At 46.3% G+C, this 21,852-nt stretch overlaps 2 protein-coding genes across 3 annotated transcripts in view; both read right to left on the reverse strand.

Annotated features, from left to right (window-relative positions):
- Nucleotides 1–255: 255 nt before the first annotated feature.
- On the reverse strand, nucleotides 256–11,451 carry ERI1 (exoribonuclease 1). 2 transcript variants are annotated; one of them, XM_050896733.1, is made up of 7 exons: nucleotides 11,395–11,451; nucleotides 10,315–10,490; nucleotides 7,690–7,900; nucleotides 6,247–6,330; nucleotides 5,497–5,606; nucleotides 3,131–3,245; nucleotides 256–1,184 (listed from the first exon to the last, which is right to left on the reverse strand). In XM_050896733.1, exons 2-7 carry the CDS (start codon nucleotides 10,365–10,367, stop codon nucleotides 942–944), a joined length of 816 nt encoding a protein of 271 aa, XP_050752690.1. In that variant the 5' UTR covers nucleotides 10,368–10,490; nucleotides 11,395–11,451; the 3' UTR covers nucleotides 256–941. The 2 variants fall into 2 exon arrangements, with proteins under 2 accessions (XP_050752690.1, XP_050752691.1); XM_050896734.1 differs by lacking the exon at nucleotides 11,395–11,451 and adding an exon at nucleotides 10,716–10,773.
- Nucleotides 11,452–17,145: 5,694 nt separating this feature from the next.
- MFHAS1 (multifunctional ROCO family signaling regulator 1) overlaps nucleotides 17,146–21,852 on the reverse strand; it is a 32,800-nt gene continuing 28,093 nt past the window's right edge. The window contains exons 2-3 of the mRNA XM_050896731.1: nucleotides 18,751–18,908; nucleotides 17,146–17,284 (exon numbers count right to left, since the gene is read on the reverse strand). Coding sequence (XP_050752688.1) covers nucleotides 18,778–18,908 — 131 coding nt within the window. The 3' untranslated portion in view covers nucleotides 17,146–17,284; nucleotides 18,751–18,777. The remainder of the gene's footprint in view (nucleotides 17,285–18,750; nucleotides 18,909–21,852) is intronic.

Genomic DNA, 21,852 nt, shown 5'->3' on the forward strand with positions numbered 1-21,852 from the left:
AAGGTACCAAAAATAGTTGAGCAGGTCTTTAACTATGAACTAGAAGCTTCTTGTTTTGTTTTACATAACAACCACATAGCACAAAATTTTGACAATCTGGCATGTTTTGAACTTATTTTTACTTCACTCATTTTTAAGTCCAAATGTCTAAAAGTGACATCAAATGAAGTGCAGGAATAGGAGATACGATCCTCAAAGTGAAAATCTGAACAACCTTCTCTTTTTAAATACAGGTTAAAAAAAATTACTATCATACTGCATTAATGGAATTTTTATTCAATACACAGCTCTTCTATTTGACGTGGAAGCAGACAAACATATCTCTTAAAGAAAAAAAAGAAAAATCAAACCCCAAACAACACAGTACTTCTCTACTGCTTTAGAAGTGATAAACGTGCTTCCATTTCTCCTAGACTTTGTAAAAAAAGAAAAAAAATTACCAGCAGGAACCCTTAGAAGAGTGCCTTATCAGGAAAGGCCAGCCCGACCACTCACTATTTCAGTTCTTCCAGCAATGTCTTATTTGTGTGCAATGAATAATCAGATACTAGATATCATTAGAGTACAGCATAGTGAATAAATACTACCCACAGGCTGAGGTGGAACAGCAGCGCACAGGCTCAATTGATCTTTGCATGTGTTTAAATTACATGTTCTTAAAAGCTTAACACTTTGCCTGGATTCCGCATATCAACCTTACTGCTAGAAAGGTTGCAAACAACAACAACAAAAAATCATCAGTATAAAAACAAAAATGCTGTAACACAGGCTTCAAAGAGCAAAGAGCTTCCACACTCCTCTTTATTTCAACAGAGATGATTAGTTAAGGTGCTTTCAGATTCTGCACTGCAGACAGGTTGGCAGAGATGGCCGTTTAATAAGCTCTTAACAGTCTTTAGCGGGTATCTGAGAGCAGTTCCTAAGGCAGAACCCCCAAACTGCTAGTTTCTGTAGCGGGGCATCTGTGGCGCAGGGGCTCCCTCTAAGGGGGCTGAGGAGGAGACTGTCATAAGCTGTCCAGCATGCATTCTCTCATTCACCCGCAGTTCACAGCCATCCTGTAGCATCCTTATAGCTATCCTTGCAATGTTTTTAGAGTCATCAAGTCCACTGTGAGGTCTCCCATCATAATTCATGCCCAGCTTTTCAAGCATGATTGTCAGCTTGGTCTGGTTCCTAGGAACCTGATGGAGAAAGTGAACCACATTCAAGAATTAGGTTCTGTACCAAGTCTTTTTAATCTAACACAGTGCAGAAGAAACACATGCAGATTTTAAGTCTACTTAAGTCACATACTACTTTCATGTTGCTTTTTGTCAGATCACTAACAATTTAACTTCAAAGCACCTTGGTGAGACAGACACTCTCATTTTTACAGAGGAGACATAGTCAACAGGAGCTTGTCTAGACTCAGGATAACGTCAAGAGCCTCTCACCGTTACCAGCACCAGCTCAAGATGTGCCAGCACTGGCAACAGTGGAAGCCATGGCCTAGCTAGGTTTAACAAGCATTATAAAAAAGGAATTACCACCCAAAGAGGCACTGCAGAGGGAATCAGATTTTGTTTTTCCTTTTAAATGCTAAGCAATTAAAGAAGCACCAGGCTCCTGATTCTCACTGACACCAAGCTTCTGAATGCCTCCAAACGCCACAGGAACAGATGAGCGACACGTATAGCATCCCGTATTTACATGGATGACCAACAGCGTGAACAGACAAGGAAGCTTAACTGACTTACCCATGCAAAGTGCTATACCAGCAAAGCCCCCAAGTCCTCTCTTGATTAACTACTAAATATACATTTGTTCTTTGGCAAGGTCAAAGAAAAACAGAAAGGTAACTTTAAAGGAAAATTTTAGTTTGCTTTCTTTGGTGGTGGTTGCGGTGGGGGGAACACGGGACATGACAAGTCTCCAGGATATTGCACCATACTACTGGATTTAATAGCTAGGCAGAATGGTGACAACAGAGGTGCCAAAACCTGGCAATATGCGACTCCAATAACAACACCCACAAACTGGGCAGGGGAGCCATACTGCAGGTTGTGGGATATTCCACAGGAAAGTTACAATACATTCCTTGTCATTAATTTATCTATTACTATTACTTAACAACAGATGCAATAGCAGCACAGAATAGCTAAAGAGAAGCACTGAACAACTAGAAATGCTACAACTGTTTGCCTTTATTTAAAAAAAAAAAAAAATCACAAAAAGTAAAAAGAAACTGATTCCTTCTTAGTTACAACCTTCATTGCCTTTGATGAAAAAGCACTCGCTGCTCAACAGAGAAGGAAAAGGAAGGTATGTCTAGGTTAAAGCTGATAGAACTAACAAGACTGTTCTGTGTTCTAGAGTGTTTCCAACAGAAATGGTCATGCAGAGAAGGCACAATAATATAGGGAGAAATGGAGTAACCCTGTAATATTTGCCCAGCACAAAGTAAAGCTCTTCTCTTATTAAACATTAACCTCTTTTTTTTCTAGAGGTTACATTTAATATGAAAAAGCCCTTCAAGAGAAGATCGTCAGCTAGGCTGAAATCACATTCAAAACAAATGGTTTAGTGTAGACTGACTAGGAATTCGCTAGAATCTCCAATAACCTATTTTATGGTAATCTGACAGTGAAAGAAAGCAGCAATAGGATCCAGCACTGAACTTGGTATTACTTTTCTCTTGACAATTTGATTCCACTGTAGATATGTCCTAATCTTTCTCTGTCCCCATTACACTGTCAAAAGTGGAGATATCTGAGGGTAGTGGTGCAAATTAGTTCTGTAGTGTATTACATGAAAACAGGAAAAAATAATCGAAAAATCAATACAGAGTCTTTTCAGCCGAACTACTTCAAGACACACTTGATCTAAAAGCACCAGTATGACATTTTTAGACAATCCTTCATGGAGCATCTCCTGATTCTTAAAAACAAGATTAAAATAAAAATGCAGTAGATTACATGATCTTCAATTAGTAAAGTGAGATCTGGGCATAAAGTACATTTGAAAATCAGGCCCCAGGCAACTAGTTTAAGTACTATAATTTTATACTACACAAGATGACAAGCACAACAGGACATTCTAGACTTTTAAACCAAATTTTTCCGCAAGAGAAACAACAATCTGTACAAACCTTATAGAAGTTCCCATATGATTTGCGAATATTGATCCACTTTTTGGCAAAAGAAGGGTATTTGATACGGCTAATACGGCACTGGATGTTCAAAAATTTACTCATATCCCAAGATCTTAAAAAGTTAAAAGAGAAAAGAGAAAAACATTAGTAATATATAATTCAGATGCCCTGCATTCTACATATTGCACAGCTGTAGCACAAACAGCTGTCTTCTCTTTGATGATCAGTAGAAGGAAAACAGTTTAGGAAAAGCTCTTTTGCTATAGTCACGGTACAGAATTTTTTAATATGAATTTGTTAATCATGGGGAAAACAAATAATGACATGAGCATGATTTTCACTAGGATGGTTTCAGGTCCAGCATGCTTAAAACAAAAAACAGCCCGCCAACTTCTCCACCTACCACATCTACTCCAAAAACTGCCAATAAACTAGATACTTACACAGCCTTTGGGGAAGCAAGCGATATCTTAAATGTTCCTGATTACTTAAGTATGCATGCATCTCTCTACTTAACATAGGTTATTGAAACAAGACTGCACTTAGTTTTAGGAGAACCAGACCTTTATGGAAAGAAGATGAAACTATAACCCTATGCAGTTCTACCCCGCCTTCCTGTAAGGGAACCACCCCAACAAGTTTGTAAGCTTCAAGCTAAAATAAAGCCTTTTTTCCCCTCTCTTCCAGCTGTCTACACACTCCCACCTATATGACAGAGATTTCAGTGCACCTATTCTCTTTGAGGAATTTCACTGAGGGGATTCCTCTGGATGGGAATTCCAGACACATTCTAGGCCCAGGAATATAACCAGTCTTGCACCAGTTTTGCTTTAGCATTTTCTTTTTTTAATTCATTGTTGCTTCCAAAGATAGAAACCTAATCATGGTTAAAAAAATTAGTCAAATAGCAGTATTTATCACAGTTCCTTGAATTAAAGTTGGAATGACATTATTTTAACTCCTTATTTTTAAGGTGTACACGGATCTAAACTGTACCCCTCAAGCCTTGTGTGACAGCTTTTAAATGACCTCACTGTTCACAATGGTCACAACCACATTTCAATGATACGGGTTCTTCACCAGACAAGACCTGTGATACACAGTCGTTGTCCAAATCTTCAGGAATTTGGAGAAAAAAGTCTCACAGCCAAAAAAATTTTCCCACTCGTTAAGCTGGGTTAGTTAAAAAAGCCTTTGTTACATATCCATTCATCCTCTATATTATTTTTCAAACCACTCATATTATAGACTAGAATATTTATCTGTGTTTTACTTGACAGAAATGCTAGGAATTCATACTAAGATCCCCCATGCTCTTTTTTCGTAAACTCCAGTTTTGTTTTGGGGTTCATCTCTCTTTGGTTCAACACAGTCATTGTAACAGAGAAGCACAGGACTGCCTTTTTAATCCAGCACAGCAGAAGACCTACTCCAGGCAAAAAACAGGCATAGTAACATGAAAACGCATCATTCACCTCAACACGGCTAATGTCAAAAACTCCCTGTCGTACTTAAATCCCTCATTCCAAGAGAAGGAGGAAAGCAGACATGTTAACAGAATAGTAATGTTTCACAGCTAAAAAGCAAGCATCACCTACAGAAAAATTCACTGGCCAGTGCTATATAAGATAAGGCTCAAACAGTATCTTTCATCATGTAACAAAGCTAAGATCACAAGAACAATGCTGCATCATAGATATATCTAGATCTCAAGATCTGTTCACTTTGCAGTCATTAGGGGACTTCATTTTCCACACAGAGCTTGTAGGAGAGCAAGTTCAGGTAGCAGTTCAAGGACTAGTGAATCCCTCACACACAAAGCTTGTCAGAGGTGAGACCCACCAGAGCCACAGTCCTCTGAGCCAAAGCAGAGGGCTTTCTGTGCTAGCCATTTCTCCTTGTTTGATAAACAGAATAATCCATTATTGCTTTCTGGCAAAATATGCAGGATGTATTAACAGTAACACTAACACACACAGAATACAACACAACCACCACACATCTCCGAAACCTTGGATTCAGGAGAGCATGGGAGTTGCTTAGAACTGAAATTGCACAATGTTATTTTCAGGTATTATGTGCTATATGAAAACCAGATGTAAACAGAGAATTACAAAAAAGGATAAAAAAGTCTGTTCAACATCATTTAGTTGCATACAGAAAGCTAGGAAAGAAACAGTGCCATCTAATGGATTTAAGCTTCATTTCAAATTGTTTAGTTAGCTTTTCTGATTTTCCTGAAAGCTAGTTATAATAAAACAACAAAATGGCAGTGTCATGATCCACCTTTTAACAATACTCTCACGAAGATTAAACACTGTTTTGCAGTTTTAGATCGTGCTGAAGGTTACATAAGGACATACCCATCTGTCAACATGGAATAGCTATACTTTGTTCCCAGTTCTCGCTGTCTCATCCACTCTATGACATTCTGCAGAACTTGAGGAAATGTATCAGCTTTATCAACAATGTCCTGAGAACCAAAAAAACAAAAGTGAGGAATATTTTTTCAGGAAAAAAATCAGCATGAAGTGTAAGAATTATACTGGCATATAGGCACTCACTAAGTTGGTTTCACAAAAATCTTTAGAAACAGGTTACACATTAAAATAAGCGGACAATTGGACAGATTTTTCTAAACTGAAAAAAAGCACAAAAGCACCACTAAAAGAGCTAACCTCCAAATGGCATCTATAAAGGTAACAAGGTTAGTCAGCTGTTGAACTTGGATTAAAACCTAGGAGCTTGTTTCCCAGGCTCCTGCTCAAGTCACTTGATCACAAGCCTTTGCCATCGTAGGACTCTAAACTGTTTAGAATAAAAATCTTAGAAGAGGAACTGATGCAATTCAAAAGGTGCTTTCCTCTGCTAAAGATTAAGTTTCTACACATGGATTACAAAGTGAATGCTTTTCCCTACAGCTCCTTACAAACACCTAAATTACCAACTTAGTGAAATCAATTCTGTGATAATTGGTAGAGGGGGAAAAAAACCAAGGATTAAGAGAATAAGCCTTACAGAAAAATTACCATGAAAGATTTCCAGTCAGAAAACATCAACACCACATCTCTTTATTTCGTTTCTTCAGGAAAAAATACGGAAGTGCAAATTACCTGGGTGATTCCTGTCAGACTGATGCAGAAGTTTGAAAGCTTGGGATTAATCTCTGGCTTCACGTATTGCTGAAAGGTATCCTCCTGTAATAAGAGAATCAAACACTCAGCAGCAGCACACTATGTAGCAACTTCTTTGGCTTGCCCATAGCTGAAAGGCCATAGCGGCTACTTGCCCTGCTGGAGGCAAAAAGGAGTGTGTACCTCCCCAGCCAATATGAGCCTCCTGACTGGCCACCATGAGATTCCCAACAGGATGGATGGATGGCTTTCCAACCGGAACATGGCCTTCCTCTCAGCCAGTAGGCACCAAAGAGCAAGGATGTGGACGCAAGAGGGGAGAAGGACAGACTGCAATAAAGGGGAAGATTTGGGAAAAGGAGAGCATGAGTAAGGAAGAAAGACATGAGAGGCATGAGCAAAGCCTGATGTTTTCTAGGTGGTATCTCTAAAGACTCACTTGTAATTCAAGGAAGGCAACCAGCTGCACATCTCAGAGGCTGCATGCAAGTCATACACGTCTGGATGCCAGCCAGAGATAAACACAACAACCTCACTCTGGGAAACTGAGCAGTACAACAGTGAAGACTACATGCAGGTTTCATAGAAAAAAGAAAGCTCCAAATTCCTGCTGCTATACAAAACCTTTTGGACAGAGGAAAAAACCATGCTGTTTCCTACTACTCTAAACGTAATAAACCAATCTCGGTGATCTGCACAATCCTCTCTCTGCAGTTAGTCAAACATGCAGCTACACTTTAATGTAGCATCACAGTGATTACTGGAAATCCTCTTCCTCTTAGAAGTTCTTGATAAATGAACCATTAGGCAGAGGTGCACGCACTTCCTCTGTTTCACTGAGTCACTCAGTTTCAGTTAGACAGCAAGTAGTTTTTCCTGAAAGAACGCTGTACTGGAACAGAGCATTTGAGACTGCCAAATGCCTACTAAGTACATTTAAAATCAGGTTACGCAGCTGTCAATCTGTTGGGTACATTGTGGAAATAGCCTAGCCCGTGAAGAAGCAGAGTTCACTCAACCCCACTTTCTAGACCTCTGCATTAGTCTCTTCTAGATTGCCTCACACAGGACCAGAGAATTTGCTAATTCTTGTTTATGATGAATCCCTTGAGTCCTAGAAATAGCTTTGTGGATCTTAAAGCAGGAAAGAAGTGGGGGGGGAGGATGACTGAGAAACACAAAGTCGCTCATATCAGTAGAGGGAGTCAACAGCAGGAGCATGATCTATTCCAGATGCTTTAAGAATAAAAAGAAAGTTTTGTTTGTATGTAAGAGGCACAGAGGATAGGTCTTTATGGGGGGGGGGGGGGAAATGCTATTTTTAATGAAGTTCAACATCTACCTAAAAACTAATCTACACTTTCTGAAGCAAAGAAGTTACATCGAAGAACAACATACCAACACAGTAATTAGCTCACTTACTATTTCCAGGGTATGCGTGTTTAGTAAGACAATAGGAAACTCAATTATTTCATGTATGAATTCAGGTGGGTTTCCTTCTTCACATGTCGCTTCAAAGTCAACAACACAGATGTAGTCATAGTAGCTGTCTCCATTAATGGGTTCCTTCTGCATCAGCTTCTGTTTTTTATAATAGTTTTTCAGTCTCTTTTTCAGCACATCTTTCACTCCTCTAAAGAAATAAGGAAAGTGACAAAGATCACACTCTCATTTAATTAATTATTTAACAGTTGTAGAACTGAAGTTATATTTAACATTCGAAAGTTCATCATTTATTAACCCCATTTTGAACACCAGCACTTATGAAGTCTGAATTCAACTTTATCATACAGTTAATGCTCCATTATCTGGGACAATGCAGAGGCTGCGATACCCCCCGACAACTAATACATCTAGATAATATAAGTATTTGGGGACAGACTAGGAAGCACAGTGCAGAGACACTCTGCAGTCACCTCCAGTTCAGCAAGACTCAGTAGCCGAAGGCTTTGCAAAGCCCAAGTCTTTGTAGATTGCTCCTAGATGACCTCTGGCCCTGGAAGCAGTATTGCTTCACCCATATTTCCCTGCGCCCTCTGCCTGAAGCGACTGATGCCCGAGGTATTTCTGCATCAGTGGCACAGATAATGCAGAATCCAGCCAAAATGCCCACATTTTAAATTTGTCTCAATTTAAATTTAAAATCGAGCTTGAGTAACTCAATTAAAATAAAGTACTTGAGATTTCAGTTGTCAGAAAAACTTCGTGGTCAAGATCCTGCTTTTCAGGAGGTTTGTGGCTAACACATAAATTCACAGTGGCAAGCGATTAAAGTTACTTACTGCATCTTTTTAATACAAACATTATAATATGCAAGTACAGGTGCCAGAACCGCCACGTACCAAACCAGAGCTGAATAAACAAGGATAATTTACTCTTCGAAGGAAGTTATTTTTAAAATTACACATTGCAAATGAAATCACAGAAGCCGCAAGAGCTACTTGTAGCAAGTGGTATTATCAGAAAAGCAGCCCACTGATCCACAAGGGAAAACTGGAATCAGACTACTAAACCTGCATTTGAGAACATCAGCTGCTTCTGCAAACACAGGTAACTCTTTTTCACTCTGGTTTATTAATCTAGTTTACTTCAATGACCGGTTCATTCAAAGTTGAGACAGTATGGGAGCTGGTGGAGGGGAAAATTACCTTTTTCTTCATCGAACCTATAAAAGAAGTTGAAAGAGATGATCTGCTATCAAAATAACCTGAAGGGAAAGGATGGTGTGTGGCAATCTGCTCAATTCACTAGCGATGATGCACTACTTGTTTACATGTAAGACAAATTCTGATCAACTTAATTGAATATATTGGCAAAAGTCATCTAGCTTAGCTAAAAGAAAAGTTTAAAGCTTTCTGCATTTACAACTGAATAAAAAACACAAACAGAAAATTAATAACCTAGGAGGAAAACACAAACACATTATTTACTATTTGAATTCTGCTTTTTATTTTTAAATCAGAAAACCTGCTGGATAGCTGTACAAATCTAACCTGTTTTACCAAAAATTTTATCAGGTAATGGTAAAATTTTTTTCTCCTGAGGAGCTAAATTCATTTAACCAAAGGAGGAATTAAAAAAAACTATGCAGCCAGAACATCTGCAGACAGACAGGGTGGAGATGGCAGGTTGCGCTTCCCACCCACACCATTTTTTTTTTCCTTTTACTCTGTTCAAATGAACCTCTGTTCCTTCCTTTTTTTTTTCCTCTGAACATCCTTTCCCCTACAGTCATCTTCTCTAGAAAGCTAGACTTCTCATTTCAGACTCCATCTCACCTTTCATATTCCCTCTTCCTCCAGAGCAGTAGCTTCTCACTTTGCTAACTCCCCCCCCCCCACCACCTCCTCATTACTGCTGCCAACAGAAACAATACACTTGTTTTTCCCAGTTGACCTTCTTCTCAACATCTCAAATTTGTCTGGCCACAGCAATATCAAAGGGTCTTGCAGGTCATTTCCTATAGAGCAGGAACCACTCTCTATATTCCTAGCCCTTTCCTCCTCCTCAGTGAGCACATATCCTGTTTATAATACATTCACCTATTCACATTATTCTATCTCATCTATTCAGATTAGCAAACTCTCCATCTAAAGGAACCTGTCCTCTGCATTCATTAAATTCCGAGCCCTATCACCACAGAGGTTCTAGCCAATATCAGATCTATACTGGGTACAGTAAATAAAAATACGTATGTTCTGAAGCGAGTTTCCATACGCTGAAGGTCTGCAACACCACCTGAGAACCCCTGCAGTTCTTCTTTCCCCCTTGATCAAAAACATGTTGAGAAGTACCCTACAGTTACATATTCTTTTGTTTCTTTGTGTTACCAGTTGAGACAGCACACATTTCTGATAACACATTAAGCAGTCTCACATGCACTAATCCTACAACAAAAGCTGCATCAAGATCGCACTTAAAACAACTGGCGTTTGGTGGCATGTCTGCTTTTTGCTTTGTGGTGTGTTTTTAAACTTTAAAATAATCATCCCTTATGGCTCTACTGCTCTCAAAAGATAAATCAAAAGGTTTACAAATCAGCCTAACCTGGTTTCAAGCTTGAACTCTGCAAGTTTACTTCTGAGCTCATCTCTGGTCATTCTGTTGATATAACCATTGGTTATAGCAATTTCTTTGTAAACTGGATCACTGAAGTCATTCGAACTGGCAGTTGAGTTTTTCCCATTAGTTTCTTGACCACTGATCCTACAATGCTGCCTACCCTGGAAGAAAGAGAAATCCAAAGGTCATTTAAGGAGGTCACAAGAAGGCAGAGCATAAAAATTTACACATCTTTTTGGCACCAAAATGCAGTAAAGCATCACAGTGTTTCACTCGTGATCAAACTGTGTGAACTAGCTTATAGACGGATAAGAAAATCAATACTGAAGCCTGCTCTGAAACACCATTTTCCTAAAAGTCAAGAGACAGAATAGAGGGATACTAACGCACGTGTCTGAAGTCATGCCAAACAGGAGCTCTAAGAGACAAAACCTGAACGTGTGTCCTAATTTCAACACAAAAAGTTAGTTCTCTGGTATGAGCTGGCAAAACCTTGACCAGCATCAACCGATTTCTCTCGACACCTTAATTAACGAGAAACTATACTGACTGAGACGCACGGACAGCCGTCCAACATGTGTAAAATAAATAAAACAATAAATTAAGAGGAAAAACTAAAGGCACTTCGACTCTAAACGGTTATTCGCAGCCTTTGTGGGGCGAGCACACGGCGGGGCCGGCCTCCCCCGGGCCCGCCACAGCCGCCGGGGCCTCCCTGGCCTCGGGCGCAGACGGAAGGGCCCGTGGCACTAGCGGCGCCCCCCTCGGTAACGCGGCACTGGGCCCGCCCGGGCAGGCCGCGCTGGGCCCCGCCGCACCGCCCTGGCCCCGGGAACCACCGAGCGCCGGGGAAGAGAAGGGCCGGGGCGAGGCGAGGCCTGAGGAAGACGAGCAGCGGGGCCGCCATGGGCGCGCCGCGGGACGGCCGCTGCGCACGCGCGGGGGAGGCGGGGGGGGGAGGGCAGTGGCGGGCCGGGGGCGCGGGCGCATGCCCGGCGCGGCCAGCACCGCCCGCCCGGCCCCGGCGGGGCCGCCCGGCGCCTGCCGCCGCCCCAGCGCACTCACCGGCGGGCAGGCGGCGGGGCCGGGCGGCGCCGGCGCCTCGTTGAGGGCAGCCTGCGGGCGGTTCTCCTTCTGCTCCTCCATGGCGGCGGCGGGGACGGCGGCCCCGTCGGGGGGGCGGGGAGAGCGCGGGGCCCGCCCCTGGGTGGTGGGGCGGCGCCGCCGCCCCCTTCGCCGGGCCGCCGCGGGCGCTGTGCTTCGTGAGAGCCGAACAGCAGCTGCTCGGCCCCGACCCTGGCTCCCACCTTACCCGTCCGGGATAAAATATTGTCGTGGGCATGTGCCACGCGTGCCCGGCCTGCCTCACCCCTGCCTGTCCCGGCGGGCTCAAAGGCAGCCCTGGGTCCCGCCAGCCCTCGGCCCCGCTCTTCTGTGGCTGCACCTCTGCCTTCATGCTCCTGCCATCGGCCCGCCTGAGCTTTTCCCGAGTAGCCTCCTGGGTTTGGGGTCACAGCAGCTTTCTGGGAGCTCTGGCTGTGTTATGAGAAAAATGCACTGGGCAGACACCTTATTTAGGCTTCCACATTCCTCGCCTTGTGAGACTGACTTTGCACAGGGCATCCTAAACACGGATCTGGGACACCCATGGGGTGTGGGCAGACACGTCGTGGCCACCAGAGCGATTCAGCTGGCCTCCATCCCCTCCCTGCCCAGGGAAGTTGCCTCATGCTCTTCCCCATATCCCTTAATCTGCAGTCAACAAAGCGGGGTGGGGTGGATGGCACGAGACACGTGTGAGCCCTCTGGGTCTCCTTGGCCAGGCGGTGAAGGCAAAGGGAGGAGGCCTCTCTGTCCATCATGGGCCAGTTAATTTTCCACTGGTGCTTCCCACAGCCCTGGAGCACAGTCCAGGCACATCCTCAGAGATTTCCCTTCTGTCCCTCAGCAATGGAGGCCGATGCATGTGTGGCACCCACCTGACTGATGCAACCACCCCAACACCTCCACATCTGCCAGCCCCCAAATAGCCTGGCATCTTCTCATCTGCCCTGTTGTGGCTGGGGCCCAGCCACCCGCCCTCAGTCTTGCCTCCTGTCTCACTCTAGCACGCCAGCATCTTGTTGCAGATGCTGCCATCCCTTCCCCTAGACCTGCTGCACAGCATCGCTGCGTTTGGTGGGGTTGCCACGGAGGTCTGTCTTGTCTTCTCCTCCAGATGAGAGTGGTGATAGAAGGGGGGTCACACACAGCTGCTTGGGACTGTGTGGGAGGGGACTCACTCCCTACTTCTAATTCACCCTCCTGGCGCTGCTGCTAATGCCCATGTTGGCAAGCACAGGGCCATCTGTCTTGCTGCTCTCGCCTCCAGACAACATAGCACTTGACCAGGGTTCGCAGGGAACCAAGCTTTACAAGCAAGCAAACAACACGGTACCAATGAGAACCACTGAGCTGGCCTCAAAAACCCACAAAACACCCTAAACGCAGTAGGGAAAAAGCTGTTCCCCAGAAATCACCTGCCTCGCCAGAGTGGGCAATGGTTCACAGATGTTAATCCAAACAAGGGGCTCCACGCTCAGATTCACTCAATGCCAAATCTCTTGATGATTTTGCGAGTCATTTGCTAAGTGGTCCTAAAAGCTCTGGCTCCCGGATTCAGAAAACCCCAGATCTACAATTAGGCGCAGACCCTTCCAGAGGCAGGGCCCAAGGACGCACTGGAAGAGGAAAAACAAAGCAAACAGCCAGGCCTCTCCTTGAGACTGAGATCACTTTTATTTTCAGTTGTTTTGGCGAGGATGTGTGAGCAAGTGTGGGTATGGTGCATGTACGTCTGGGCATGCATGTGTGTGTGCGCAGAGTCCTGCCCAGTGATGTAGATTATATGAATACCTGCAATTACAGTCCATGAACTGAGCCATGAAGCGTGTGATGAGTGCTACACTGAGGCCCACTTGCTTGCCTCTTCTTGTGCTTACTGCAGTGCACCATCTCCACCTCCCCGCACTGCCGTTCTAAGGATGCCAGCCCAAGATCCCATCCAAAGGGCGTGGGAGGAGCTGAGCTCCGGGATCTGGCTCTGCAGGAGTGAGCCAGTGGGTTTTCACCTCACTTAGTGAGCTCCTAAATGCCATTTGCAGTTCCCTTTAACACAACCATATCTGTCTCCTCACAGTGAGGAGCCCCTCCTGCTCTGACAAACTTTAACTACCTCAGAGGTACAAAGGGGAAGAGAACAGGGACCCCATGTAAGCTCCAGTGCTACAGCACAGCCAAGTGCATCTTGGGTTCCTCGGAAAGCAGCACCCAAATGCACTATTGCATTTTCACAGCCACTGTGAAACTGTAGCATGGGGGATGCTGCAAGGGAGATGGCCCGTGCTTCCACAGCCCCCAGTGTCTTCCATCTGATCTGAGAGACCACAAGGCAGGTTAAATCCCCATCTGGTCTCTATTTCTGTTTAACTTTAAAGCTGAATCCCCCAAGCTCAGAGCAGAGACAGAATGCAGAAAGAACAGCATTGCCACACAAGGAGACTAGTCAAACGCATCCTGGCCTTGTGGCAGGTTGGAAACAATCTTATTTCTCTGACCTTTTTGCCTTTAGCACAGTTAAAGCAGAGGTCTCCCATCACCCAGGACCCTCTGCAGTTGCCAGAGGCCTCCAAGGACCCCTGCAAGCCCTAAGATGGGCTAGATATGCAGCATCACCCTTCGGGCTCCCTCTCACTCCACCTCAACAGATTTGTGTGCTGCTTAGGGACATGCAATTTCTCACGTTACGCAGACCCAGCAGAAGGCAAAGCTGCTATATCCTGGGAGTTTCACTTGGACGGATGCAGGTTTGAATCCCAGGTTTTGCTTCAGAGCATAACACAAGGTACTCCAGGACTTGTTCCAGCTGCTGAAAGTCCTGCAGTACAAAGCAACCTGCCAGCTCTGCTTCCAAACCTGTCTGCACTAGTTTCAGTAGGAAATCAACTGGTCAACAAGCAAGGGGTCTGAAAACCAGTAAGCAAAACCAGCGCAGTCCTGTTGAGTGAAATAGGCATCTAGTACCAGGAGATTGTCCTCCTATTCCAAAGGGGTTAAATTCACTGTCAGCTCGATGGGGAAACAACTGATGCCCCAGTCCTTTCTGCCCTCTTCAAAATACACTTCCAGTAAAGGCTGCAGGGTGCTCCGCAGAGGCCTTAGTCGTTTCTAACAGTTCAGTCACTCTCCGAGCAGGGACAAGAACAGGAATATAATACATGCTCTGAACTCAGGTATCTCTGCTTTTAGGGCACTGCCTTCAAGCCCTCTTTCCTTGTGACTTGACTCATGAAAAATGACAGATCCTTCAAAAATATGGGGCCCTCATCCCTGGGGCTCAGGGATGTTAAGTGGGGTCTAAGAGGCAGGAGCTCAGCAAAGGGACACTGTGTGCAGAGGATTCCAGGATGCACCCTTAAAAAGAGAGCAGCAGCAAAATCAAAAGGACTATCAGCCACTTGGCTTGGTTCTCCTGCACAGATCTCCCACCTGGCAGTTGCAAAGGGGAGACGTTTTTGAACTGCATAGAAAATTAAATGGCTTTTGCATATTAAAAAAATACAGATGAAAACACAGTTACACCAGTTACTAAACAGTGGGCGGATGAGTGATCACCATTTTGTATTAGACTCAACTAGACTGATCTCCATACTGCCATTACTCCTAGCATTACGGCTTCAGTGCACACAGCAGACTGAGTGCCTGCAAAGGCCAGGTGATGCCGTGCTCCCGCTGAGGTGGCATGCCCCGGCAGGAGGGCTGTGGTCCCAAGGAGCAGGCTGTAAGACGTCTGCTCTGTCCTCTCACTCCTTCAATGCTCACGCATCCCAGACCAGATGGGCACACTGGGAAACAGGCCTCCGGCTGGAAAAGGATTCCAGTTTGTGGTTTCTTTACAATGTGGTTTCCACGCAACGTCACAGCAACAAATCGCTAGTTTCTTCCTATGGGGAACGGAAAGAGAGAGGTGAGTAGCAGCAAAGAGAGGAGGAGAAGGCCGCCCAGTATGGGAGATGACAGTAGGGAATGCTCTAACATAAGTTCTGACTATACCAGGGCCCTTCATGTCTCATGGGCAGCAAGACTCGGGACAAGGGAGTTTCCCAGCACTATTCCTGACATCATTCAAAGATCTCGCCTCCCTTCCATTCCCTCCAGCCGCCACAGGCAATTTCTAGTCCCCAATTTATCTACAGCGATACAGAACCACAATCAATTAATGCTTCTCACTGACATAAGAAAGGTTCAAATGCCCATTGCCAGAGGTGGCAGGTCAACACATGAAATCTGAGCCCAAGCTCTCTCCCCAGCTGGAATGATACCCTGAAGAGACACGAAGCTGACTGAGCTGCCAGCTTTTATTTGGCAGCTTTCCCCCCTGAAGTGAGGCACAATGGCTTGATTTCTTCCACCTGGCCTCCGCAATCTCCCGCTAGAGTGGATTCTGCCCTGCATTTCCCAGTGCTAAGTTCCTGCCAACGGGGATATTTGAAGCCCTGCACACAAGGCTGCTATTTGAAGGACCAGAAGCCAGGGGAATGTCACCTGTGCAACAGCAGCAGGTCCCAGCAGCATGCATGTCACTGTCGTGCACTGGTTGCAGGCCTGGCCAGCCCGCATCCTGGTGGAGACTGCCTGCTGACCAGTATCACCCATCCCAGGTCTGTCATCACAGCCCAAAGGGTTAAGAGCTGTACATTAACACAAGCATTTTAAGTCCCTCATCTCTCAGACCTCCACCAGCATCTGATGAAGGGATCCTGGGTCTGGAAATGCCTGCCTCCTATTTGATTTACACTAAATCAAATATTTGCATGGAGCAGAACTCATACAGCCCAGTTATCATGGCTCACCCGTAGGGCACAAACTGACAGCAACATCTTAGAAGTCCTCCAAATTACCTCGTCAGGAGAGAAACCAGCACTGTGGTGCCAGTGCTCAGCCTGCCCTTTCCCACATCTGGCCCAAGGAGAATGGCTGCTCATGAAGCACGGCTGCCAGGGTCAGCCCAAGGGGATCAGGGCCAGTTTGTACAACACAGCCACATGCTGCTTCACTAGATCTCCGCACAAAAATGCCTGAGTGGCTTTGCTAGGCGGAGGACCCAGATCTAGATTTCTACTGCTGTAGTGGCCACAATCCATGGAGAGTACCACAATGGCAACTCCAGGGCATCCAGACATGGCAGACCATGAGCTGTTGGGGGCTAGTGATAAGGAAGAAACGGCAGGTGCCGGGGGCACACTGACTGCCTTTCTTCCGTCCCTGCGTGATTACAACACACCCTTACCACTTCATGGCACAGCGTATGAGAATGCACAAGGCAGGAAACATTTCCCAGCCTGCTTCTCCTCCCGCTCTGCCGGCCACCGCCCAAGCCTGCTGTGTTGGCGACAGCCAACTGTTTTGCAGTAGAGCAATTTTAAAGGCTTCACAGCATCAACCCCCTCCCCGACAAAGCCTTGGCCAACTGCCACAAAACTCACTTGTCCAGGAACAAATCCAGGGAATCCCGCTACAGCTCATTTCAAGAGACTTTCCTCCAAGCAGGTCTGAATTAAATGGTACCAAGAACATTTTTACATTCATCATGAGATCCAAATGGGTTTTCAACACGCGATCAATGGGTCCACAGAATCCTATCCCCAGTGCTTTCCCTCTGGCCAGTGGCCCTGCCATCTGCAGCAATCGTTTTGCTTCATGCCTCGTTGTCGTCCCCGACCTCCAGGTGACTGTGTCCACTCCAGCCATGAGGCCCCCACCTGGAAGCTGCCCCCGCCCCACAGCATTTCAGAGTCCAAGGTCCCATCGATCCCCGTCAGCATGCAACTCCACAACTGGAGAGATGGGAGCACTGCAGAGCATCAGCCGTGTTCTGCCCGGTGGAAAACCTTTGGCACCAGCACTGACGATTTATCTGGAAGAGGAAAGGATAAAGTAATGTAGCACGAGCAGCAGGGTTCATAGTGCTTGTGATGAATAGCCTAAGACACACAATTTTCTCTAGGCTTCTAAATAGGGATGGCGAGGTCTTTAAAAGTAACACAGCAGGCCTTTTTGAGAACACAAGTTTCCTGCCAGCAGAGTGACTCTGAAACTGGGACACAGTTGTTAGACGTTGTGGAAGGCAGGCTGGAGGACAGGAGGACAAGTGCACAGGCATAGCCTGACAGCACAGTGCAACAAAAATAGCAACCTCAGGTTAGAAATGCGCTGTGCCAAGTACACACACAGGAGGACCAAATGAACAGACAGTGGTGACCTGTGGCTCAGTATCAGGGCAGCTACCTTGTTTCCTGCCCCAGGTGGGCACTTCAACTTCACCTTCACACACAGCTCAATAGCCACCCATCACCGAAGCTATTCTCCAGCAGGATGAGCATATTTTGGGGTAGGAGGGTACTGAACAGAGAGAACAGCATCCAAAGCTACTTTCAGATACTGAAGTGAAAGTAATAGGCATTCACATGCAGCACAGCAGCAGCCACCAGCAAGATACTCCGCTCACTCCTCTAAGCTCCCTGCCAAATTCCCTTGCGCCACTCCAAGGAGAGCAGGCCATGGCTGCATTTCTGTTCTGCAAGAAAACTTATGCATTAAAAAGCCAAGGCACTGGCTGTTTTTGTGAGTGTTGTTCCACATTTGTTCCCACCACAACACAACTCTGTTTTCCAAGCACATCCCCACTCTGTGGAGTGAAGGACATACAGGCTATTGATACACAGGAGGGCAGGGCTTCTGTCCAGAGGGACCTCACCAAGCTGGAGGACTGGGCCAACAACAGTGCTGTGAAATTCAACAAGGACAAGTGCATAGCTCTACCCCTAGAACAGGACAACCCCATGCGCCACTATAGCCTGGGGTCCAGCTGGCTTGGGATCTGGTGGAGAACACGTTGAACACAAGCTAGCAGTGCGTCTTCGTGGCAATGAAAGCCAAGCTGTAATAAGGGAGACTCAGATGGGACAGAAGGAAAAAAGTTCTGCCCCAGGAGAACTCTAGAGTCCAGAGAGATTGTGGCACCTCCATCCTTGGCAGTCATCAACCCTCGCCTATACAAGATCCCAAACAACCTGACCTGGCTGTGAGGGTGGCCCTGCTTGGAGCAGGGGGTGGACAGAGACCTCTTGAGGTCCCATCCTACCTAAACCTGCCCATAACTGTATTATCTCCTCACCTGTCCTGCCTGCTATGTGTGTCTTGCATCTGCCACAACACAGCTCAGGGAACACCTCAACCCATTTTACTGTACCTCTTATCCTTTGAGTGAGCTGTCTATATCCACAAATAATTAGAACAGTCCTCAGGCTGTGGGGCTGCTACCTTCCAGAAAAAATACTTAGTGAGGGCATGTTTTACATAGGCTTTCTGGTGTCTACTGACAGGGGAATGGGGGTCTGCTTTCAGGTCTCACTTGGAACAAGGGCTGATCACAGTAGGAGTGGGGGGGTAAACCAAGGCAACATTAACTCGCTCGCTGCCGTTCTTGGGACAGATGATCTCCGTCAGTCCCTCTGGTCTTGGCTGACTCAGCAGTTCTCCTGTGAATAAGGGAAAAAAGTGAAAACATTTAAGCATTGGCAAGGTAGTTTTTGCAATTTTTGCTTTTAGCATGCCCTTCCCCTCCCCCTCACCAAGTAAATATCCACGACCGATGCAAGTGAGCACTGTAAGAGGGCTTACTGGTCCTGCAACCCAAGCAGGTCTCATCCGTGTAACCATGGTGAATGTCCTCGTGATTACAGCTTGGAGACATGCTGCTCCACACAAAGGTAACATCTGCCATCTTTCCTGTCTCTGCTTTGAATCACTGCACACAGACTTGAGAGCTCCTTAGGGATTCATAGTATCTAGATGGAGCCTAATGAGATGGAGGTTTTAGGAGTAGGTGTTTTAATTAGGCTTTGGGGGCAGATGGGATCCAGAAGTTTACCTCCTGTAGCCTCAGCAGGAAATTGGTAGACAGATAGAGAAAGCTACAGATACAAGCCACCTTATTGACATCTACTACAGCCATCCACACCCACAAAGCTACCCAAAAAGCAGCCGTCTTTCAGGTCAAGCAGAAGGATGCTACAAGGACCCTGCCAAGACCACCACCTTAGGTATGAACCAGAAAGGAGATGGTTTGAAAGCACTGCCACAGACATGATTTCTGCATCACTTCAGTACTTCTCCACTAAGAAATTCTAGGGAGGACCTCAAACCAGCCAGACAAGCGTGCTTGGCCTTTTCTGAACCTCCCCGTTACCTCCTGTTCTGTCCCTGAGCAACCCTGTCCATTGCAGCTGTCCAGCCACTGCTCCAGTACTGTGATTTCTGAGCTGGAGCTACCTAGGAGCTGAAGCGACCCTGCTGTTCTGCAATGGCTGGCCAGCTGCAGGGTGCCTCTTTTAGCTGCCAGAACAATATTTAGAAGCAGGTAAAAATACTCGTGAGGATTCCCTAACGCCTCTCTCCCTGGGCGCACTTGCAACAGCTGCCATGAGACTGCCGCTGCATCCTGTCAGAGCTCTGGGCCACACTATACTCTGCTGAGCATTCAGATCCCAGCTCCCAGCCGTCAGCTCTTCCCTAATGGAGGCAATACCAGCTCTGTATTCAGTCAGTAGCAGCGGGGGACTCGCACCCCGCATGGTATCCCTCTTCTAAATGAGTTGCATCAGCTCCACTGTTCAAGTGCCAAGTTGGCAGCTCCCCACCGCTGGCACCCTTGCAGCATGTAGTCCAGGGCAAGACACAGGTCAGCACAGCGAGAGGGGAAAGCCAGGTGCTGAGATGTGCCCAGGTCTGAGGAATACTTCCCCAACAGGTCACTCAGAGCAACTCAAGTTTCCTCCTGGCTCCACTCCACACATAACTGGCCCCAGCAGGGCAGATTCCCCGGCCATCGACATGCCATCTCCTTGGCGTAGTCCAGCCACAGCTTAGACACCCAATAGCACCAGAAGCACCTCTTGATACCAGTCTGGCAGGTAGGGTCTGCCCTCAAAGGCAATGTGGGATGGCAGCATCCATGCCCAGTAAGGGCCAATACTTCTGCTGAGCATGCCCACATCCGGGCCAAACAGCCCTACCCGAGGCAGAGGCACCAGGCCACAACGGGCTTGTGCCAGCTAGATCAGTGACTTCCTTTACAGAGGTAGGCCAGCTGTAAGCAGGCTGCAGTCACAAGTCCACACAAAACTCTCTGTACCCATCAATCAAGCAGCCACCGTGAGCTGTCCCCACTTCCACTAAAATGCTCAAGACAGATGGTCCTTGGAGTCCCCTATTTTGAAATGTACTTGCAATAAATTCCTCTGCTGTTAAACAAAGAACATCAGAAAAATGTCTCCCTCTGTCTAGCTGCGATTGCCAGGTACCCCAGGAAAACCAGAAAAGAAATCACGCTTTGAAGAAGTACTGCCCAGCCTGTGCAGCAATGGCACAACAGTCAGGCCCGTCATGCCTGAAGCCCCCACAAATGCCACTTCCCTCCTCTCCTCCTCACACTGTTTCTCTTCTCACTTTCATGAAAAAGCAGATCTAAAACCCCTTGGTTTTTTCAAAGCAAGAACACATCATCTGGTATCGTGAAAGCAGAGGGGAGGGCTTCGCAGGGAACATGCACACACACAGTTCCTCTTGAGACATACCCCACCTCTGGGGCCAGTAATTCCAGTTTGCCCCCATGGTCTGCAATCTGAAATCACATTTGGTTTGAATATCTACCCTCGTCTCACACCCACACTCAAACCTAAAGTGGCAGAGCAGCTTTTAAGCCACGCAGACACATCTCCCAAAACAGAAGAATCGTGATGGTATTTGCAATTCAAAGTTAAATCTGCAAGGCAGTGTCCTCAATTACGTGAGCTGTCACACACTGAAAGCGGCATTGCACCCCATCAAGCACGTACGCCACAGGGCTCTGTGTCCCAGTGATTCCCAGGTTTCCAGCTCCAGGTTGACTTCCAAACTGCAGTATTGCTAACAGTACTGAAAACACCGGCTCTGAAAGATGAGTCATAAAATCAGTGCACCATTATGCACTTTAAAGACAGAGCTAATATCCATTAGATCTTAAACCTGAGGATTGCAATAAGACTGGTCTGTCTGCTTGAGCCTTCATTCCCATTTCCATCTCCCCACTTCAGGAATCCTTAGACAGAGATTTCTCAAGCAGGGGAGATTCCTGCAGGGTAAAATAGACGGCTGATTTGCAGGCAAACCTCTTCCCGCAGCTCTTCAGTCAACCCTCCTTTTCTTTATGGCTTTACCTTCCCCTCTAGGTTGCCTCTGGGACAAAGCTCACCTCACTCTGTCCCCAGCCCCATCCACACCTTCTCCAGCCCCACTCCCATTTCCTGCTGACATACACGCTGCTCCCCAGAAGAAAGACTTTTCTCACAGTTACTCCATGAAATACATCACGCACCAAGTGGGCAGAACATCACCTGTGCATCCTTCCTATTCCTCCCCCTCCCAGCTAAGGTATGTCCCACT

Source organism: Gymnogyps californianus, chromosome 4, assembly GCF_018139145.2.
Source record: "Gymnogyps californianus isolate 813 chromosome 4, ASM1813914v2, whole genome shotgun sequence".
Classification (NCBI taxonomy): Eukaryota; Metazoa; Chordata; class Aves; order Accipitriformes; family Cathartidae; genus Gymnogyps; species Gymnogyps californianus.

Excerpts from the sequence above, each read along its gene's own strand:
- ERI1 (XM_050896734.1), bottom strand. Across the intron at positions 7,901-10,314 it reads GAGTTCAAGCTTGAAACCAG|AGGAGTGAAAGATGTGCTGA; the intron begins GTTAGGCTGATT and ends TTATTTCTTTAG. Across the intron at positions 5,607-6,246 it reads GTCTGACAGGAATCACCCAG|GACATTGTTGATAAAGCTGA; the intron begins GTAATTTGCACT and ends TTTGGTTCTCAG.